We start from the raw sequence: 19,693 nt of genomic DNA, 5'->3' as shown, positions 1-19,693 counted from the left end.
AAAACAGACACTGCAGCATTACAGACAATCAGGCATTCATTCAGACGGACAGTTGGAAAAAGTGACTACGCAAACACAGAAGTAAGCAGACAATGAGTTATTTATGCATATACAACTGCTCCCAAAACAAACAGCTGAATAACTGGGAGAGAAATAATCTTCTTTATGGGTCTTTAATCTATATTCACTCTTGTTTATATATTTGTAACATCGTCACGAGTACCATGTGATAGCAAACCAGCCTGGCACGCCTATATTTCCCTTCATATTTCATTCCTGTATTTATTTATATTTTAGTTGATTTTGGTTTGTCACTGATGAGATACTCAAAAAGGTGAGTGGGAATGCTCACAAGTCCTTCCTGAATAAAATTGTCTAATAACAGCGGTGGTTTTATCCGTACCCGAGTGGCAGGCCTGAGTCGCTCATGGTGTATCTGTGTTCTGTCTCTGTCTATAGACTCAGAGAATGGCATTACGCCTGGTGCCACGGGCTTCCTGGTGTCCAAAATTAACTCTGTGCTGGAGGAAGGCTATGGCTCCCTCGCTGGTCTCATCCCTGGCCTGGAGCTCATGGCCCTGTATGTGGCTGCTGCCATGCACGACTATGACCACCCTGGAAGAACTAACGCCTTCCTAGTTGCCACCAGTGCACCACAGGTAAATAAATCGAGGTTTGAGTCAGTGGCCCCGAAGGACCGACGAGGGGCTGTGGTGATGGACCAACAGAGAGGTAGCACTGTTAGATAATGGGGTTCATTTAGTGTAGGTTTCACAACAAACAAGGGCATCTTCAACTGGGATTTATTTTACTCTCCACAATTAAACAGTAAGCTCATTCGAATTGAACAGTTACGCAGCAGGGAAGGACATTAATAAAGTTCCACCAAACACACGGTCCAAATGTGTGGCCATTTCCCAACAAAACACCTGCAATGAATATTATCTAATAAGCTAAAAACTGAATTCCACCTAATGTGTTTTAATAGGCCAAGAAGGAGAGCCATAGTTGGAAATAACCTGTGTTGTGATTTGGCGCTATATAAATAAAATTTAATTGAACTGAATCGAATTGAATTGAATAGTTACGCAGCAGCTAAATATTGTTTTGAGCATGAAAAGGTCACAAAATGTAATTCCTTGAAGAAGGCCGTTTTTATTTATGCAATGTTCTGCAGTATTAACAAGCAACAGATACAGTTTAGATGTGATTGTGATATGACAAAGAGTAACGTAAGCTGCCACATCAAACCTTGCCCTGAGCTGAACTGTTTTCATAATATCTTCGTCAAGTGTATAAATAAATATGAATAAAGCTGCTTGTCCAATTAGGTCAAGAATTGCAGGGGAATTAGGGTGAATGTGAACTTACATAATGCTCCAGCAGTAGTATTCATACATCAGTTGTGCTGAAAATGATCCACCTGCAAAAGTTATTCTGCAACCAAACGCAAAATAAGCTCAACCTCTACAACAACGTAGAGGTAGAAGATGATAAAAAGAAGCAGTCAGCAAAATCCACAGCACCCACAATCAGATCAGCAAGTGATCAGCCTATATGCAAGTCAGGGTTTCAGGTCCTTTGATTCAGGTGTTGAATCACTCCTTAAATTAAAAAGTAATTTTTCTTTTTTTCTTTATTATTAATTTTTTTTTTTAATCTCAAACCATGCTCTGATCAAAACCATGATAAATACTTGAAAACATTGAAAGTTAATTTTCTCTCTGCTCTTCCCCTATAGGCTCTTCTATACAATGACAGATCAGTCTTGGAAAACCACCATGCAGCTTCAGCTTGGAACCTTTTCATGTCTCGACCGGAGTATAATTTTCTGGTTAACCTTGAACACGTCGAGTTCAAGCGCTTCCGCTTCTTAGTCATTGAAGCAATTCTGGCCACTGACCTCAAAAAGCACTTTGACTTCCTCGCAGAGTTTAATGCAAAGGTAAATGTTTAAACCTGATAGATAAGCTGTAGAAAAAGTAACCATCAGTCATCCGCCTGCAACTGTTGTCATCGCTTATCTCTTCTGTCTCTCATTTAATATTTTGTTCAGTTCCTCTAATAATTGTCCTTAATCAATGTTGACAAACAATCTATTGATAATTCTTACAAATTCTCTTTTTTTTCTTTTTTTTTTAATCGTTCTACCTTCTCAGGTGGGTGACGAAGGAGTGTCTGGTATCGATTGGTCCAACGAGAATGACCGATTGCTGGTGTGCCAGATGTGCATCAAGCTGGCCGATGTCAATGGGCCACTGAAGTGTAAGGAGCTGCACCTGCAATGGACAGAGGGGATCGTCAATGAGTTCTACGAGCAAGTATGTCAATGAAAATGTTTTTTCAAAATACCTGGAAGAAATTGTTCTTGGGTCATTCCTGGATCCAAAAAACATCACTTTAAAATTAGTTGGCATTTGGATCAAATGAACCTCATATAGATGGTTGAGAGTGAAGTGTATAGAAAACAGTAAGAATAGATGAAGACACATTAAAAGAAATGTGCAAGAATTTCACTAACAGAATTGGAAAAAAAAAACACATTTAAGTGTAAGACTATATGATTATCGTATTTCAATTACATTGCTTATTGTAGTCCACACAGGAGTTTTTAACATATTTGAATTACAGGAAGTCTCGTGTGTGGGTTGCAGGCTAATATCTTATGCGCATTAAATCAAACCCCACAAGAGGTCATAGGTCAAGGGCAACTTCATACAAGAATCTCTGCTTTTGCTAAGGATTTTGTTTTTTGGTCAAGGACACTTCACTGTTGAATGTGTGTAACTGCATGTTCCCCCTGATCAGAAATAGAATATTCAAAACACCTACATACTCGCTCATGGATTTGTTAGAGACCACTGTGGACAGATGCCTGGCAACAAATCCTGCTCTGAACTAACAGACCGTAAAGATAAAATCTGATTAACCAGAGAGAAATGATTATTTGCCTAGCAACAATATTGTAAGTAGAATAGCATTAATTTGAATTTTATTTCTGCATGTGCAGATTTTTCCCTCAGCGGTTTCTATAATATTACTTCTTTTAAAATATAAACGGTCTTTATATTCGTCTACAGATATACAGGCTGTAACAGAAGTTTGTTGTCACGAGATTTGAGCAAACGCACTATCAGCATATATTGTCTATTTAGTCCATTTTGAATGAAGATCATTTTTGTACACAGGATATCAAAATACTGTTCAGAGGCTACAAAACTTTAATCTGAACTGTGCTGATAGCGTTCTCCTTGTGATATATTGCAAGTCTGATGTGTGGCATTCTGCTGTTCCTCTCAAGCCTTCTGTTTAATTATCATAATAGCTTTGAGATTTATGTATGTTGTTTGAGCGGCAGCATTGGTTGGTAGATGAAGTGTAAGAGAGCGGGTGAGCGTTAGAGGGTGTGTGTATGTTTTCTTTTGTCTGAGGTGAGACGGATGACCTAAATGTGCCAGACCTGACAGCTCTCCTTCACAGTCTCACAGAGGAAGATCACAGATGAAAATAGGCTCTTTGGAGCCGACTCCGTAAACACACTCGTGCATTTAGATTACACTTTTCAATGCACCACTTTACTATTCTAAACATGAGCAATTTCAGATTATTGATACTTTTTCTCTCTGATCATGCTGTGACTACGTAAACGCACACACACACACTTCTTATCCTAACCACTAGTGCTGTGCACTGACGACATCCAGGTTTCTAGTTGCCATAGCAATTGGAGCTCTCGCCCCAGTGTCCTTCTACTGAGTAGCTTTGAAAGGTTTGTCATAATATATGAAATTACAACAAAAGGTATTTTTGTTGTGGGTTATGCAGCATTAAACCGCAACATAAAATGTGGTATTTTGAGGATTATTACAGTACTATTATGGCCTCAGTTTGTGTAAAAAATGAACAGTGCCATCATGGATGCAATTAGCAGAAAAGGGAAAGGCATAACTAACACATATCCCAAGGTCGATGAAGTAACAACATGTCTGCACTTTTGTTTGTCTTTATCTGGCCTTTATAGATGATTGTCATACAAAATACTCCTTTAACAAATACGATTGCAGTTTATCTGATGGTGGTTACATTCAATACATATTTGGGGGCCAAAAATAATTAGTAAGAACATCTATGTCAGTACTTACTGGTGCTAAGCTCGTGCTTACAAATACATTCACCACTGTCACAAATATCTGCAGACAGTCTCATTTGTATGTCTATATAAAGTGATGTCTTTTCATTTGTAGTCCTCTTGACCTACTTTCAGGAGACCCTAGCCAGAGGCAGTATTTCCAGGACTTTCCCTGCTTGAATTATATGTTAAGACTGAGTGTACGCCATTGAAGTGATATAGAGTTGACCTATATGTACCTGGAAAATGTTTGCATTTATATATTGATATATTTGAAATTTTATTGAATGTATGTACTGCAATATGTTCTTGTGTTCTGTCATCTATCACTGCTTTGTTGCTTACATGGTGAAATAAATCCAACAAAATGTTTGTTTCTTTTATGATCATGATAGATTTTGTCTATTGATATGACTTTAACTGGACAGAATCCTAAAAATCTCTATTTTAGTCTCTACTATAAGACAGTTAGAATTTAGAAATCGTATTAATTCTTAGAAACTGATGTAAAGCTTAAGAAACTGCAGGGTACATACAAACCAATAACTTTTTTTGTCCAAAGAAAATGCTCTCTCTCTACATCTCTAAATCTCATCATTATACAGTATAACATAAAAGTTTCATATTGCAGGACATTTATGTTTTATAACTTCTGTGCCTCTTACATATTTACCATGTTTGTACCCCTCTAGGGTGATGAAGAAGCAAGCCTGGGCCTTCCCATCAGCCCATTCATGGATCGGTCTGCTCCGCAGCTCGCTAAACTACAGGAGTCATTTATTACTCACATAGTGGGACCACTGTGCTCCTCTTACGACTCAGCTGCACTTATGCCGGGACAATGGGTTGGCCCATCTGAGGGAGAGATGGTGCCAGAGGTGGCGAAGGAAGGACAAGATACAGAAGAGGAAGAGGAGGATATGGCAGATGAGGATTCATCTACCAGTTCTGACATCTCACGTATGTCATTCTCTTAATTTTCCATGTTGTAAGAAATGAGGACATTAATGTCCTGTTGCCTGGTGGGATCTGTGGAGATCTGAATGATACATTTCTAAGAAAAATCAGAACTGTCAATGTGTAAGGAGCATTTTTAATTTCTGTAGACTGCCTTGTTCGATTGTTTTAAGGTTTTTTTGTTCTACTTTATTTGTTGGAAGGAATTATAACTTGTTAATTATTGAGCTTTAGAGGAGCTGCTGGTAGATTTCTTCTAACCTACAACAGATCCAAGCTCGCTATTTAGCCCTGTGTCCTGCCTTTCTGCTTAGCTATGTGTAACAATTACATAACTCCTTTCATGTAATTCTTGGCAAAGCCAACAAGTATATTTTCCCAAAATATAAAATATTCCGTAAAGGTCGGGTACTCTCTCAGCACCTTGTCTAACTGTTGGGTTTGTGTCTCACAGAGCGGCAAGACACCAAAAAGGTGAGCAGGAGGAAAGTCTTCTGCCAGATCACACAGCATCTTTTGGAAAATCATGAAATGTGGAAAAGAGTGATTGCTGCAGAAGACCCAGAGCAGGCCCAGGAAAAGAACCCGAACTGCATCGGCAACCCAAACGATCCAATCACAGCCATTCACGAGGAAGAGGAAGAGCAAGAGCAAGAGCAAGAGCAAGAGCAAGAGCAAGAGCAAGATCAAGATCAAGAGCAAGAGCAAGAGCAAGAGCAAGAGCAAGCAAGCAAAGAGGAGGAGTCGACTGATGGCCTTGATGAAAGGGAAGAGGTGCCGGCTATAGAGGAAGAAGAAATCCTTCCACAATCAGAGAGTTCAGGAGAAAAAGATGATGAGCCAGAGTGATATCATGAACTTTGACCTCCTTTTAAACCAGGAATATGAAAGTTGTTTGAAAACGTTTGTTTCTTTCCTAACTAAACTTTATGGTAGCCAGCACATTACTTTGACACAACACTGTAGAAGATGTTTTGGGTAAAATGTGCCTAACAAAAACAGGGTTTAGGACAGGGATGACGCATTCTCAAGGCATCTGACAAGGAGAGAGAGATGAGATGAGCAAAAGATGAAGTGACAAAGAGGAAGTAGTTGACTCTGAAAAAGAAAAAAAAAAGACAATGAATAATGAATTTGGACTGTGTTTGTTTTTGTTTTCGTGGATGCTTTAGTCCAGATCTGGTGCCCTGCCCTCACCCAGACTGCCCATCCTGCACTATGGGCCAACCACGCTGATTCAGAGATTCACTTCACCAGTGAGTAATACACTGTCACAAGCCCCCCACACACTCCTCTTGTTGCTCCCATGATATCAACACACTGTGGAGCCACCCAGCTGGTTGGGGATGTGCAACAAGTCCCTTCTCCTTCAAAGACAATAGGATGAAAGACGAGGAAAAAGCTGTGTCCACTGAGGCTCAGGCATGTGGATTTCAGAGGGAGACTGAAAAAAGAGCCAGTAGTGCACTATGTATACAGACATACACCCACACAGGCTTCAGACACGCACGCACACACGCACACACGCACACGCACGCACGCACGCACGCACGCACGCACGCACGCATGCACGCACACACACACACACACACACACACACACACACAGCTACAGCAGAAACACATTCCACACTTGAAACAGATAGGAAGTTTCACAAAGAACCCTGTTGCTGTAAAAGGTTTTCGCTTGCTCAAGGAAAAACATACAAAACCATGTTTTGTTCATGTCAAACAATGTTAGTAAGTAGTCATTTTTTTCCCCTGTCTTTTGTTACTCAGTCAGTACAGCACACCTACATGTTTCCAGGTTGCATAACTCAGGAAGGCAGAACCTATAGAGAAACAAAAACAAAAATCCAGTTTCCTTGTCTTTTTATTTGGTACTTCTTCTGCTTCTCTGTCTGTACTGTTTGAGGCAAATTACTGATGTCCCCAGAAGCATGCGGTGTCCTTGATGAAACACAAAAGGAAGGTCAACAGCACAAATTTGTTAATCACATTCAAACTAACTTAAAAGACACAAAACTAGGTAATAAGTTAATGCCATTTAAGACCAGTTAGATCAATTACAGTTATGCAGTCCCCAATGACGACAATGTGTTTTTCTTTCTTTTGATATCATTTTAAAGCTTGTATGTAGGCCAATTGTTTCAGAAGGTAAAGTAAAAGCAAAGCCAGTCAGTCTTTCATTATTGCCACAAAAAAGCAAAGAAAGTAACATGGGAACAAAAATGTTTACCATTTCTGAGTGATGGAACCCACTTTATTTTAAGAATACAAAGAAAGAGCCACAGCTGCATGAATGCATAATGATAATTAGTATATTGTTAATTAATGACTTATTAAGTACGTTTAAAAAAAAATAAAATGGATTGTTGGAGTGCAGCCTTCATAGTCTCAAATATCTTCTGTGATAATGTGAAGACATTTTTTCTGCACTTTGGAAAGTATTTTGAACAGTCAATCTTAAATGATTAGCAGAAAATTGCTTTAACAAAAGCTGTCATTGAAGATGACTGCAATAGTTTTAAACGACAAAATTTGTCCAAAAATCCAATCAATTAATCCAAAATTCCATGAAAGCATTTCTGATCACACGCCAGCAAACACAGATGGTTTGCTTTCCATTTGTACCAGTCGCTTATTACATTACAAACTCCTGAGCAGGTGGCGTTGGTGCTCTTCTTTGATGTCCTCAGAGATTTAGATTGATGATGATGAAGTAAAGTGTGAACAAGGAGAACAGCCTTGGTAATGAGGCTTTGTAATGAAATAGGAAGGCGGCAAAGGAGAAGCCTTTCAGCTTTACTTGTTGCTGCTTATAAGGGGTCACGGGGGTCTCAGATCTTTTTCACATCTCAGCGCATTCTTCCAGATGTAACTCTTTGAAGATGAGCCAGTTTGGTCGGATTCAAAATCATGTGATGTTCTGTGTTTCCCAAGTCTGCAAAACGTATTAGAGGGATATGCAGTACAGTGTATTTGATTTGACATCAGGAAAGTAACAGGGGCCCTTTGTGGATTCAAAGCCAGAGATTTAAGGGTACTTAGTGTCTTCGCCTGCTGGTGTGTAACAGGTACTTTTTAAATCAAATCTGCACAAGGGACAGAGGCATATTTTAATAGAGTTAAATAATTTTCTTGGACTTTGGTGGCACATTTTGGAGAAGATGCTGTAGACTTGATACGCAAAGTGGAGTAAGATATGAAACTAGATGTCAGAGGGAATTAAACAGCAGCGATCTGTGATTCTGCCTCAGCTCTTGCAAGTAGGGTGTTTGGAACTCTATTGTATTAAATACCTCAAAGATTAGCTGAGGTGCATGGAAAATTAATCAAAATTACAATGCGTATTGACAAATTGAAGCCATGCAAGTCACAAGGGGAAGGTGAGATGTTGGTGAGCATTGATCACTCTGATAAGTAGCTAAAGTAATGACATGAAGAAAACTTGAAGCAACATTGAAACGAAAACGGCAACCAAAAAGAACATAATATAGAAATGCAAACCTCCACTAAGACTGAACTTTATGCAAACGGTCTGTTAGACGTTATTCACAAACGCTGGCTGAAAAAAAACACCAAGTAAACTATTAAAGAGGCTGGCTATTTTTACTGGTTGAACTTGCCCTACTGTGACCTAGTTTCTCAACTCTTATATTATTATCTAAGCTAATTTGCAGTTTTTCTTACTGTTGTAAGGCTGTCTAAATCCTTAATGTTATCAAAATGTTAATTGTGCAAAGGAGGGCTAAACTGTGCAGCATAATGCTCATGACTGCTTATTCCCTGTACTTACAAAAGGGTGCAGTAGTTGAACTTGTGTTCAACACTATGAAAAAGGAAGACTGCACTTGCCAAAGCCGAAACGTATTGTTCATGTTTCAGTTTGAGGTGAACGCACTAAAGTCTGATGTTTTTCTTATTTACAAAAGCAATTGCATTCAAAGAAGGAACCGCTTTTAAAACAAAACTGAGCTGGGTTTTGATTAACAAACAATAATGCAGCCTAGCACACGATTAAAAGCAAGAGTGCCTCAAGCACTGATGTGAATCAGACAAGAATTCCTAGACAAAAATAGCTTAAAATAAAAAATAAATAAAAAGCTAATCTTGCTTGGCAACAGAAAAACTGAGGCAAAGTGACATCTGACCCTTGAAACAATTTGTGTCTTTTGTGTATTTGTAGCATATGCAGCACGATGCGCTCAGATTTACATGACCCCTCCTGCACCAACGTCTTCCAGTAGCCTCTCCATTAGCTTATCATGCTAAATCTGTCTATAGCAGGTCACAATTATATGTAAACACCAGCTGAGACACAATCTGATCTGTACAGCTGACTGGGGTTTTTCAGTTGAGCTTTTTCTGTACATCACGGTAGCTTTTGAACTTAAGATGTTCTAAAAAAAATAACCACCTAAAAGCAAAAAGCTCTGCAAGCCTCCTGTCTCACATAAACAACAGGAATTTGAGTACACATGAATGAGCTTGAGCTCCATGCACTGTAAATATCCTACGCACTCGACAGTATATCAATACCTCACTTGCAATCTAATGTGCATACTATTACAATGGATTTTTCATGTCTCACTCTTGTACTATCTCATGCTCTTCAACCTTTTGGGATTTGCAGAGTTTTCCAGACTTCCTTCACTTTTTTTTGTTTGAATTTTACATGGTCTGAAAAATTCAAAGCTCGCTAGGATTCAAGTCACTCAAAATAGACACTTCCCTCCTCTGATCTCGTCTCTGCCTCGTTAACTGTGCAAACTACACTGCAGCATTCCAAGAGACCTGAATTAATTGAAGCTGTGATTGAATTTGGGGTTGCTATTTTCATCGCAAGCAAATTAAAACTTTGGAGCATGTTAGTGTGAAACGTCTTCGGGCGTTCGGGTAAATTGCAAGTGAGTGGTCAGTTTTTTTAGGAGCAGATTTCAAGATTTTATGCAGTGAAATTCAAAGGCCATTTCAGTGTTTTTACGTTTTAGCTTTTTCCTACAAATCTTAACTAGTTGCTAACCATTTTGAAATGCAAGCTTTGCCATTTTAAATGTTGTGTTGTAAAAGTGTTTTTCCTGCATTTCCAGACAGGCACTGGTTTCTTTTTATCTCTGCAAAGTATGAAAGTCAATTTGCACACTTTGAAAAAATTAAGAAACAGTCTGATTACGCTCCCAATATTTTATTATTGTTGCATCCATAATCTAATTTAATTGTCGACCGATTTCAAAATGTGAAAGCTCAGTATTACTGCATTACTTTACAGAATCTGAATGAAGACGTCATGTTCGCAGGGATGGATTAATGGGATGGAAACTAGTGGATGCCTGCAGTTAAATACAAAATACATCCAGATTTATAACACAAAGACGCATTGTTTCTAAGAGGATTACTTGTGATGTAATGTGTGCAATATACAGTCATTGATTTGTAGTAAACGGGCTAATACATGGAAAACCATGCCATGGTTCCATGGTTCTCTTGAGAAGTGAGACAGAATTTTTGTGATTAAATAATTTTTTATTAAATTCTAAATACTGTAGATGACATAATGTTCTCAACCATCAAAACATAAGGTCATGTCATCTGTTAAGTTTTTTACCTTGGTTGTCATTGCTGCACTTGCAAATGGTTTGTACCAGGCAATCACAAGGAATTCACAACTCTGCTTCCACCTGTTATACAGAATTTCCCTGTAAAAACTTGGCTCGACAACAACAAAAGTGTAGGGTGCATAACTACAACGAAACTGTTTCTGTTTAAAAAACAAGAAGAAGGGGATTGCTGCACACTGGATTAACTTGTGCAAACCAAAGAAACTTTTTGAACTTTGCAGTTTTTTGTGTTTTGCACAAAATGAGCCCTGAAAAGAGCAAGTTTTTTTTTGTTTGTTTTTTTGTCAGTGTTTTTCAAACCCTGCTGAGGATATCTGAATATGCATAAGATTTGCTCTCGTGAAAATAAGACATATTAAAGCAACTTAAGAATTGTCAACATTTGTCTAAGAGACCACAGCTCACGGTGTTTTCCACATCTTTACTGTCTGTTATTCTTTCACTGCCATATCAATAGGCACCGGTAGCACTACAATGTAACTGACCAACTGTTCTGTTCTCAGACTGAGGCCCTTGAAGTTTCTTTTAGATGGTTTGAACCAAAAACACTTATTTTTTGTATTGTTTGTTGTTTCAGCCATTTTAAAAGGGGCCCTGCTCCTGTGCCATACCATTTGTCACATGTATGTATGTCTACATTGGTTGAATGCTATATTCCTCACCTTTCCTTGTTCATCACAAAGAAACCAAAACAAACTTTTTTTTTTTTCACCACCTTTAAAGCGAGACAAACAAGACTTTTATCAACTATAGGCGCTTTACAGACTCAATTCTTTTCTTCTCTCCAGTATCTTGCACTTAACACATGTAGCAATACCTACAGGATGGGGAAATTGTGTGATTCACCAGTATTTGTTGAAGTGGAATATGACATTTTATTTCTAGATATTGTTTGACTTTGTATAAAAAAAAATATATACTGTACAGATTCAAAAGTATATTATGACAAAAAAACTTTTAGAAAAATATTTATTTTTACTGTTTTGTAATTTAGACACAATACTGTAGCTCCTCTATTGCCAGACTTACTGGAAGTGCCTCTTAATAATGTATTACAAAGTAACTATACAATATATTGGGATTATTAGAACCTGTCACTAGCAGAACAGTGTTGATGTTGTAATGTGAATATTGTTGAATAATAAGATTTATAAATGCTGCACGTGTGTCCGTCTCGTTCTTTAGCCATTTTTCCAACAACTCGTGGAATGAGTATCAATTAGAGTTTATTACATTTTGATAACCAATTTTTTAAATGAGTAAGTACAAAATGAAATCGGATAACACTGCGAAGAATCCTTTTTACTAAAATAGAGTTGCAGTTCTTTCTGTCACTAATAATTGAAGCTTGCATTAAGCAACATGTACGAAATACTCTTACTTCCTTAAAGTATAGCTTCCAATCCAGTTGGTCCATAATTAGTTAACTGGACATGCCACAGCTTCTTCCTTCATTAATCTGCTCCAGCCAGTCGAAGGCGGCTGGACACATAATTTGCAACCTAAGATTGGAGTTTTGATTATGCATGGCATCCACTGTCTTAAGGCTGCTACAAAGCAACCAAACACATTTAGACACACATCAGACTGAAATGTCGAAAACCAACTCATGTTTGGTAACATTTATTTACATAGCTGATATATATAAATATAAATTGATGTGAAAGCTTAGAGACGTTGATCTCAGCAGTTCCATCTGTAAGTGGTGTATAACTTTCAACACTACAGACAGAGTAGATTCCAAACACTCATCTGTGATAACTCTCAACACAGAAGCACTACGGGGATGTTGCCTTAGTCCCTGACTTTATAACCTGTTCACATATGACTGTGTTGCCAAACATAAAAATAACAGCACTGTGAAATTCGCAGATAACACCACAGTTATTGGACTTATAGACAACAATAAGAATGCCTGCAGAGAAGAGGTGAGGAACTTATCTTTATGGTGTAAAGACAATAATCTCTCACCAGATGTTTTAAAAACTAAGGAGGTAATTGTCAATTACAGACAGTCTAGTTCTGCTAAACCACCAGTCTACATCAAAAACTATCTTGTGGAAATGGTGACTTTTCTGCGATTCCTGAAAAAGTATGGAAGGTCAAAAAACCCTTGTCAATTTACCGTGCTACCAGAGAAAGCATCCTTACTTGAGGCATAATGGCATGGTTGGGCAACCCGACTAAACAGGGCCACAAAGAACTAAGGACAGGAAAAATGGCATCATAAATCATAGGAACACCACTGCCAAAGATCCAGGACATTTCTATCGGTTGCTGTGGAATGAAGGCACTGGGTATCATGGGGGATAGCAGCCACCCAGCACACGGCCTGTTCTTCCTCCTTCCATCAGGAAAAAGGTTATAGAGCATCAGAGCTGGTCCTAGCTGCCTCAAAGACAGTTTCTACCCCCAGGCAGTAAAGGTAATGAACATGCACTTTACACCTCGTTATTTATTATTAATATTTATTTATTTATTAAATGTATTTTGCACCTGAAATTTTTAGCATTTGACATTTTACCATTGTTGACTGATTATTTATTGTTTATTACTTGCTGTCTTATTATCCTTGCTGGGTTTTTTTTAGGACTAGGAGGGGTAGCCATGGCAGGTGAATTTTATTACATTTGAATGTTAATCAGTACTTTTAATGGAATTTATTTTCCTTCTTTCAACTGAACGTCGACCTTCTATTTATGTAGCAAACGAAATGAATGTGAAATAACAATATAAAGCCAATCATCTTGTCTTATTCAGTACTAAATGATATGATCCCATCAAATGCCTGTTCTAAATTTGGATTGAGTGGAGTTTTTATTGGCCAACAGAAAGTTGTAAAAGGTAAACAGGATTTTTATGAGACTGAGCTGGCAGAATAGGAGAGAAAACGGAGCTACAGAGAGACAGAAATAAATCCGCAAAATAAACTCTCACTTTGAAGAACATAGCACACACACACACACACACACACACACACACAGCTAATAACTGCATCCTTCAGCCGCATCTCCCAATTATACACAGGAAACACAAGGAAATATAAACCGATCATGACTCGCAGATTAGGAAGGGAACACTCAGCACAGACTCACAGATTAAATTTTGCAAATAAATTCAAAGATGATAACGCAGCTATGAGACAAATATATATACTTTTTTTTTTTTTTTTTTTTACATTTTTAGATAAACTCACATTTTCTAAAGCGGACAACTGTTTTCAGTTGTAAAGTCTGGTCAGTAACATCACGTTGACAAACGCATCATACTGTAAATATTACATGATTCCAATAAAGCTCGAGGAGGAGGAGGGGGGAGGAGGAGGAGGAGGAGAGGCATGGAGACAGAAAGAGAGGAGAGAGAGGAGAACGCGCCCAAAGGAGCTGCAGATTAAGACGCCCAATTTGTACCGGAGCCTTCTGTCTCCAGTCAGTCTGGGAGAGAAAGACTGTGGGGTGCATCTGCAACCGCAGCACATCCCAGAGCCGCGTTTCGCCGACACACACTAAGTGGTGAAGACGTGTGTCACGAGACTAAAATGCCCATTCAATTTGGAGTCGGCTGGAAATGAACCGTGAAGGTTCACGTCGTTCTCAGAGCATTCGCGACAAGAGCCGGCGCGTCTCCGCATTTCCCATCCGCATGAGAAGTTTGACCGGAGCTGGCTGAAGGGTGGCTGGCTACCTGTGCTTCCGATTGGCTGTTTTAATCTGTGTTGCTCCAGCGACGATTATTTATCAGGACCCCGGGGGGGAGGGCGGGTAAGTGGCTTCGTCCTCTCCTCGCATCACCACGTCGCTCTTTGCTGGAGATCCAAACCGTGTGATTCAGGTTGTCGAGGAGGGTCTGGCTTCTCTTATCAAAAGTGACCACAGGCATTTTTGTTTCTGGCGTGACTGTGGTAATTGGTATGTCGTCACAATCTGACTTTGTCGCATGCACTTAGCCGAGTTCGATCTACTTATAAGACACTCAAATATCTCTTTTTGAATAGTGTCTTTGTTCCACTCAAGAATCTCATTAGAGGCCAGTGATTCATTTATAAAACAATTTCATTCATGGGAACTGCGGGAGAGCAGCACTGGTTAACAGTAAACTGACTGCTGTAAGATGTTGAGGGGGTGTTGTTGTTGTTGTTGTTGTTTGCTTTTCCCACAAGGCACCTGTTACCTGCAGGCTAAATGTCACGTTTTTGAAAGATTATCCCTGCTCGACCTGCGCCAGAAAGATATTTGAAACAAGCATTAAGAAATTCTGCTCCTACATAATGTTACCCTGGAAAAGGTCTTTATTCTTTTATCCTTTCAATACATAACAGCTCTTTGGCTGCATCTCTTTCCCCCTGTACTGTTTCCAGTCATGATTCCTTCGTTTCCAGAGCTAAATTGTAACTCCATATCACTGTCGGCCAAGTCTTTCTGTAGCAGCAGATACTGGATACTGAGCAGCTAAAATTATATATTAGGCAATAAGAATAAGCTGGCAGCCGGCTTTTTTTTTTTTTTAATAAACCAAAGTCCTCTTAATTAGTTGGCTAACCATTGGTGAAGAAATCAGTAAAGCTGTCATCAGTAGCCTGCATGTTAACTATCTCCAGAGTTCAGATGTGATTAAAAGTATGTATTTCAGACATGGATGATTGCTTGATTACCATCTTCACAGATGACACCCACATACCCGCATTTTAACCAAAGCTTTTCGCAACCCCAACAACAAATCTAAATCTGTATGTGAGCATCTTTAAACCTCCCTGTCAGGTGTCAGGTGGCCGGTGTCTGCATTGCTGTGAGCATGACGTGCCTTGTTAGCTCAATGGTTAGATTCTATGAAGAGGACGGGGCTTTAACTAGTTTTTCTTGGTTAAATGCTTTTCCATTGCCAGTAATACGAATCACTCCATAATGAAGGTGATGAGTTAAGTACGTATTTTGAACATTGGGCAGTTAAGCCTGCTAAAATTTGTAATCTTTTCACACACACAGTTTTTTTTTTCTATTATTACTGTTTTTAAACGCGGTAAATGTTTTCCCCCAGTACAAAGCATGTGCTTTTATGTACATACTTAGCTGGGCATACATTAGTCTTACTGACTGGATATTCTGTACAAGAACATGTAGCTGTGGAATGCTTTACCAGCATCCTAAGGAGTTAATGGGGGGGGGGGGGGATTAACACCCACAGTGGTACACGGAACAGAAATCTGTGGAGACATACAGCATGTCGATATGGAGCACAGGATATAAGAAGAGTGACATTTCATGTATTCCAATTGATAGGCAGGAGACTAAGGCAGAGGAGCGGCTGGTGCAGGGAATGTGGAGCACAACCAGCTCATCGCTGCTTGTGGTATGGCGGCTGTCACGGTGTGTTTTTGTTTACATAGAAACCGTTTTGTGTTTCTACGCTGCTGTGACGACTAAATTTCCCCACTGTGGGATTAATAAAGTGTAAGTCTAAGAAAGGGAAGTAATGTGGTGATCTTGATCAATTTTGAGGACCGTGGACGCCAATTTATTTTGGCTCCACTCTGTGACATGGAATGAAATCAGCATTATCTCTTGTTGTGGAGCGTATGACCAGGAAAAACGTTTTTTTTTAGGTTTTTTTTTTTAAACCCTAATTCTGAAAAAGTTGGGACGCTGTGTAAAATGTAAATAAAAACAGAATGCAATGATTTGCAAATCACATAAACAAATATTTTCTTACAGATAGACTAAAGACAACATATCAAATGTTGAAACTGCGAAATTTTATTGTTTTATTAAATAATATATGCTTATTTGTAATTTGATGCCAGCAACGTGTTTCAAAAAAGTTGGGACAAGGGCAAGTGTACCACTGTTTTGCATCACTTCTTCTTTTTACAACACACATTTTTGAGAACTGAGGAGACCAGTTTCTTATTGCCTAAGATATAATTTTAGCTGCTCAGCGTGTCTGTTTTTAATTTACATTTTACACAAATGTAAACAGGGTTGTAATTTGAAAAGGAGTATTTGGAGTTTTTGGATACAATATGGATGGATTAAACAATCAAGTCTTCTTTCTTTCTTCGGAGCTCAAGTACTGCTTCATTTTTCAACGGTGAATCTAGTAAATAGAGCCTGGTGCTTGGTTTATCACCAACACAAAGACTCATATTTATATTATTAATCATCATTTGAATATTTTATTACATTACTGTGTATAGAACAAGTCATCATGTAGTAGCTGCATTTCCGCTGCAGTGACTATGTTTGAGACATGACATAATACTCGCACAGTGTTTGTGAGAATGAGACAATCAGGTTCAATCTGTGGTGGTACACAATAAAAAGTGCCTGAACTATTCTATCAGGGTTTTTAAACCTGCTGCTTTTGTGTACTAGGTTAGGTTAGGTAGTTACCTACGTCACACCTATTGCCAATTACCTACGTAACTACCTAACCTAACCTAGTACACTACTGCTTTGTACTGGTTTACTCAAAGCTGCTATTAGTCGAATTCCTCGAAAGTAGGTCACACCTATTGCCAATTTGCTTGCTCCTTTTGTCTGTTCTGGTCCTGATGACAGAGAAATAATTGTACAATAAATGTAAAAATGTTCCATATAGTGTCAGTCTCACTGGCAGAAACGGTTATGATTCTTGGCAGTCTTTTTTTTTTTCTGCATCTCAATCCCCAACTCCGTCCCCTAGAGCAATTACATTCACTGTTTCACATGACTACTGAAATGGACTGAGGGGGAGAGGAGCGGCCAATACATGAAATAAGCATAACAAATGTGAGGAAAGAGAAAGAAAGTATTCATAGACAGGGAGCGGAAGGGGTCAGAAAGGATGAACTGAAGGAAGATGTAAGAAAGAGGCAAAATCGTCATCTTCCATTATAATTATCTCCATACACACAGTAGATTCAGAGAAATGAATAGCTTTTCATAATGTCGGAGTCTTCATTGTGTTCTTCAGTGCTAGTGTTATTCCTTTGAAATGTCCTGATTTTTTGATACACTTTCCAATACGACACTGCACGGCATCTGTGTTGAATCTAAAAATCCAGTCTGTCACGCAACAGTGATTTCAACTGTTCAACACCAAACTCCTGACAGATAAACAAAACTTTTTAAACACAACTGACAAAATCTATGAAGTAAAAAAAACAAACAAACACTGAATTGTTATTACTGTGAAGCAGTTGCCCACTGCGAAATATTGATCTGGCAATCAGTCATTGAGACAAATGAGGTAAATAGTAATAATGAGAATCAGATCATAAAACACTGAGGCTTACTTTTGTTTTGATGAATTGTCAGATTATGAACACAAAAACGAATGAACGGTTAGCAGAAAAGCGGTATTTTACGTGATTCCCCCTTTCTTTGTTGTTTGACCCAACTCAGCTGACATTGATGTCAATAAGATGCTAATGGAATCACGCTTTGGCCTGCCTCTCAAGCACTGCATGATCTTACATAGATTCATTCAGGAAGGCCCTGCTATAAATGTGTATTTAGTGGGTCATACCATGCTTGTTAAAACATCTTATAATTAAGTATGTAGATAAAAAAAAAAAAAAGCCAGCTAAACAGGTAAAAGTGCATCTACATCATATTGCGACCGATTCTGCATTTTTCTGAATATTGCCTAAAGTATAAACAAGAAGCACTGTTATATACATTTCTTTACATGTAATGCTAATATTTCTATGTAGCATATATAAGTACAAAGAGTTAGTTCCATGCTTCAGCCAAAAATAGATGAAGAGAGAGGTCGAGGAGGTTTGCAAAATGTTCTGTACAAGACAAGCCCAGCTCAGTTAAATGCACCATGTTTGCTCTGTGGATTTTTTTGTGCCTGAATAGGAGTTTCAAGGGTGAAGAAAAGCATTAGATGCCTGCAGTCCTCTTGCTTTATTAGCATATGTTTAAAAAAAAAAAAAAAAAAAGTGAGTATCTGGCAGCACCTGTATATCTCAATAGGTAAATTAGGAAAACTCACTTCCCTTCCATCAACCCAATTGATTGGCAGATGCAGTAAGTGACAGCAGTGTGCATGTGAAAGAAAGAATTATAGCAGCAACGCAGTCAGTTCACAGCATTTATCATTTAATTGGAATTTATTTGGTTGAAGTCAAACACATTTCGTTGCATGTTTTGAACAGAGCTGCAATTTAAGTCTTATGTTCTCTCGAACAAAATGTAGATCCTGGTGTTGTGTGTGTCCGTGTGTCTCCCACCGCTGCCGGCTGCTGTATATGTGTTTCTGTTTCCGTGCTCAGGATGAGAAGTGGGTCACATGCTTGAATTATCCATTTCCAGAGTTGCATGCCACAGTGCCAAGAAATTGCATTACGTGGGAGACTTCTGCCGAGGACACACAAAGACATTTCTGGAGGATGGAGGAGAGAGCTGAGCAAGGATGCGCACAAGAGAAGGGACACAGTGATGGCACAGCCAGACAAGCCCGCTCCTCTCCCTGCACCAGTCTGAAGGTAAGCAAACTTACACGTCTTAATGAAGGCTAGAAATAACGAGCTGACACCTTCTCCTCTTGTAGATGCAGTGTGTTGGTGTGTTGGTGTGTTGGTGTGTGTGTGTGTGTTGGGGAGTCATGCGCTCTCTTAGGACATCCTTTCACACATTTGTGTTTGCAGAGCCACTAAGTACATGACCTAATTACAAGCAATAGTCCAACAAGTCACACTCCACAAGCATGATGTGCTGCATGTGTGCGTGAGGAATACTGTTAGACCCGAGGCCTGTCTTTCTGAATGCGTAACTGACAAAATTAATCATGCTTCTTCTCTCTTTTTTTCCATATGTTCATGTGGCTGTCATGCTCGTCACAAGTTTAGCTTCACATGGCCATAACATCCCCACCTGGAGATAAAACCTCCCATTCTTTGCATAACGGGGGTTGATGAGTGTCATCATTTCATAGCAGAAAACAGTACTTGTTAGGGAGTTAACAAACAATGATACCAGCCTCGACGGCGATTCATTTGAAAG

At 38.9% G+C, this 19,693-nt stretch overlaps 2 protein-coding genes across 4 annotated transcripts in view; both read left to right on the top strand.

Moving 5' to 3' along the window:
* Positions 1-11,866, top strand: part of LOC138197269 (cGMP-inhibited 3',5'-cyclic phosphodiesterase 3A-like) — a 55,316-nt gene extending 43,450 nt beyond the window's left edge. For both annotated transcript variants that reach the window (XM_069147973.1, XM_069147972.1), the window contains 5 exons: positions 460-659; positions 1,742-1,945; positions 2,160-2,321; positions 4,822-5,089; positions 5,541-11,866. In XM_069147973.1, coding sequence (XP_069004074.1) covers positions 460-659; positions 1,742-1,945; positions 2,160-2,321; positions 4,822-5,089; positions 5,541-5,935 — 1,229 coding nt within the window. In that variant the 3' untranslated portion in view covers positions 5,936-11,866. The remainder of the gene's footprint in view (positions 1-459; positions 660-1,741; positions 1,946-2,159; positions 2,322-4,821; positions 5,090-5,540) is intronic.
* A 2,239-nt stretch (positions 11,867-14,105) lies between these two features.
* The window catches only part of LOC138197267 (solute carrier organic anion transporter family member 1C1-like), a 31,686-nt gene continuing 26,098 nt past the window's right edge, over positions 14,106-19,693 (top strand). The window contains exons 1-2 of one of the 2 annotated variants that reach the window (XM_069147968.1): positions 14,106-14,467; positions 19,004-19,176. In XM_069147968.1, the coding sequence (XP_069004069.1) occupies positions 19,081-19,176 (96 nt within the window). In that variant the 5' untranslated portion in view covers positions 14,106-14,467; positions 19,004-19,080. The other variant, XM_069147969.1, reaches the window with a different exon arrangement.

Source organism: Embiotoca jacksoni, unplaced genomic scaffold (assembly GCF_022577435.1).
Source record: "Embiotoca jacksoni isolate LCO1_2020_lvr unplaced genomic scaffold, fEmbJac1.0.p SCAF_14, whole genome shotgun sequence".
In the NCBI taxonomy this organism is placed as follows: Eukaryota; Metazoa; Chordata; class Actinopteri; family Embiotocidae; genus Embiotoca; species Embiotoca jacksoni.
The sequence above is the reverse complement of the archived record's forward strand: the minus strand, read 5'-3'. Positions and strand labels throughout refer to the sequence as shown.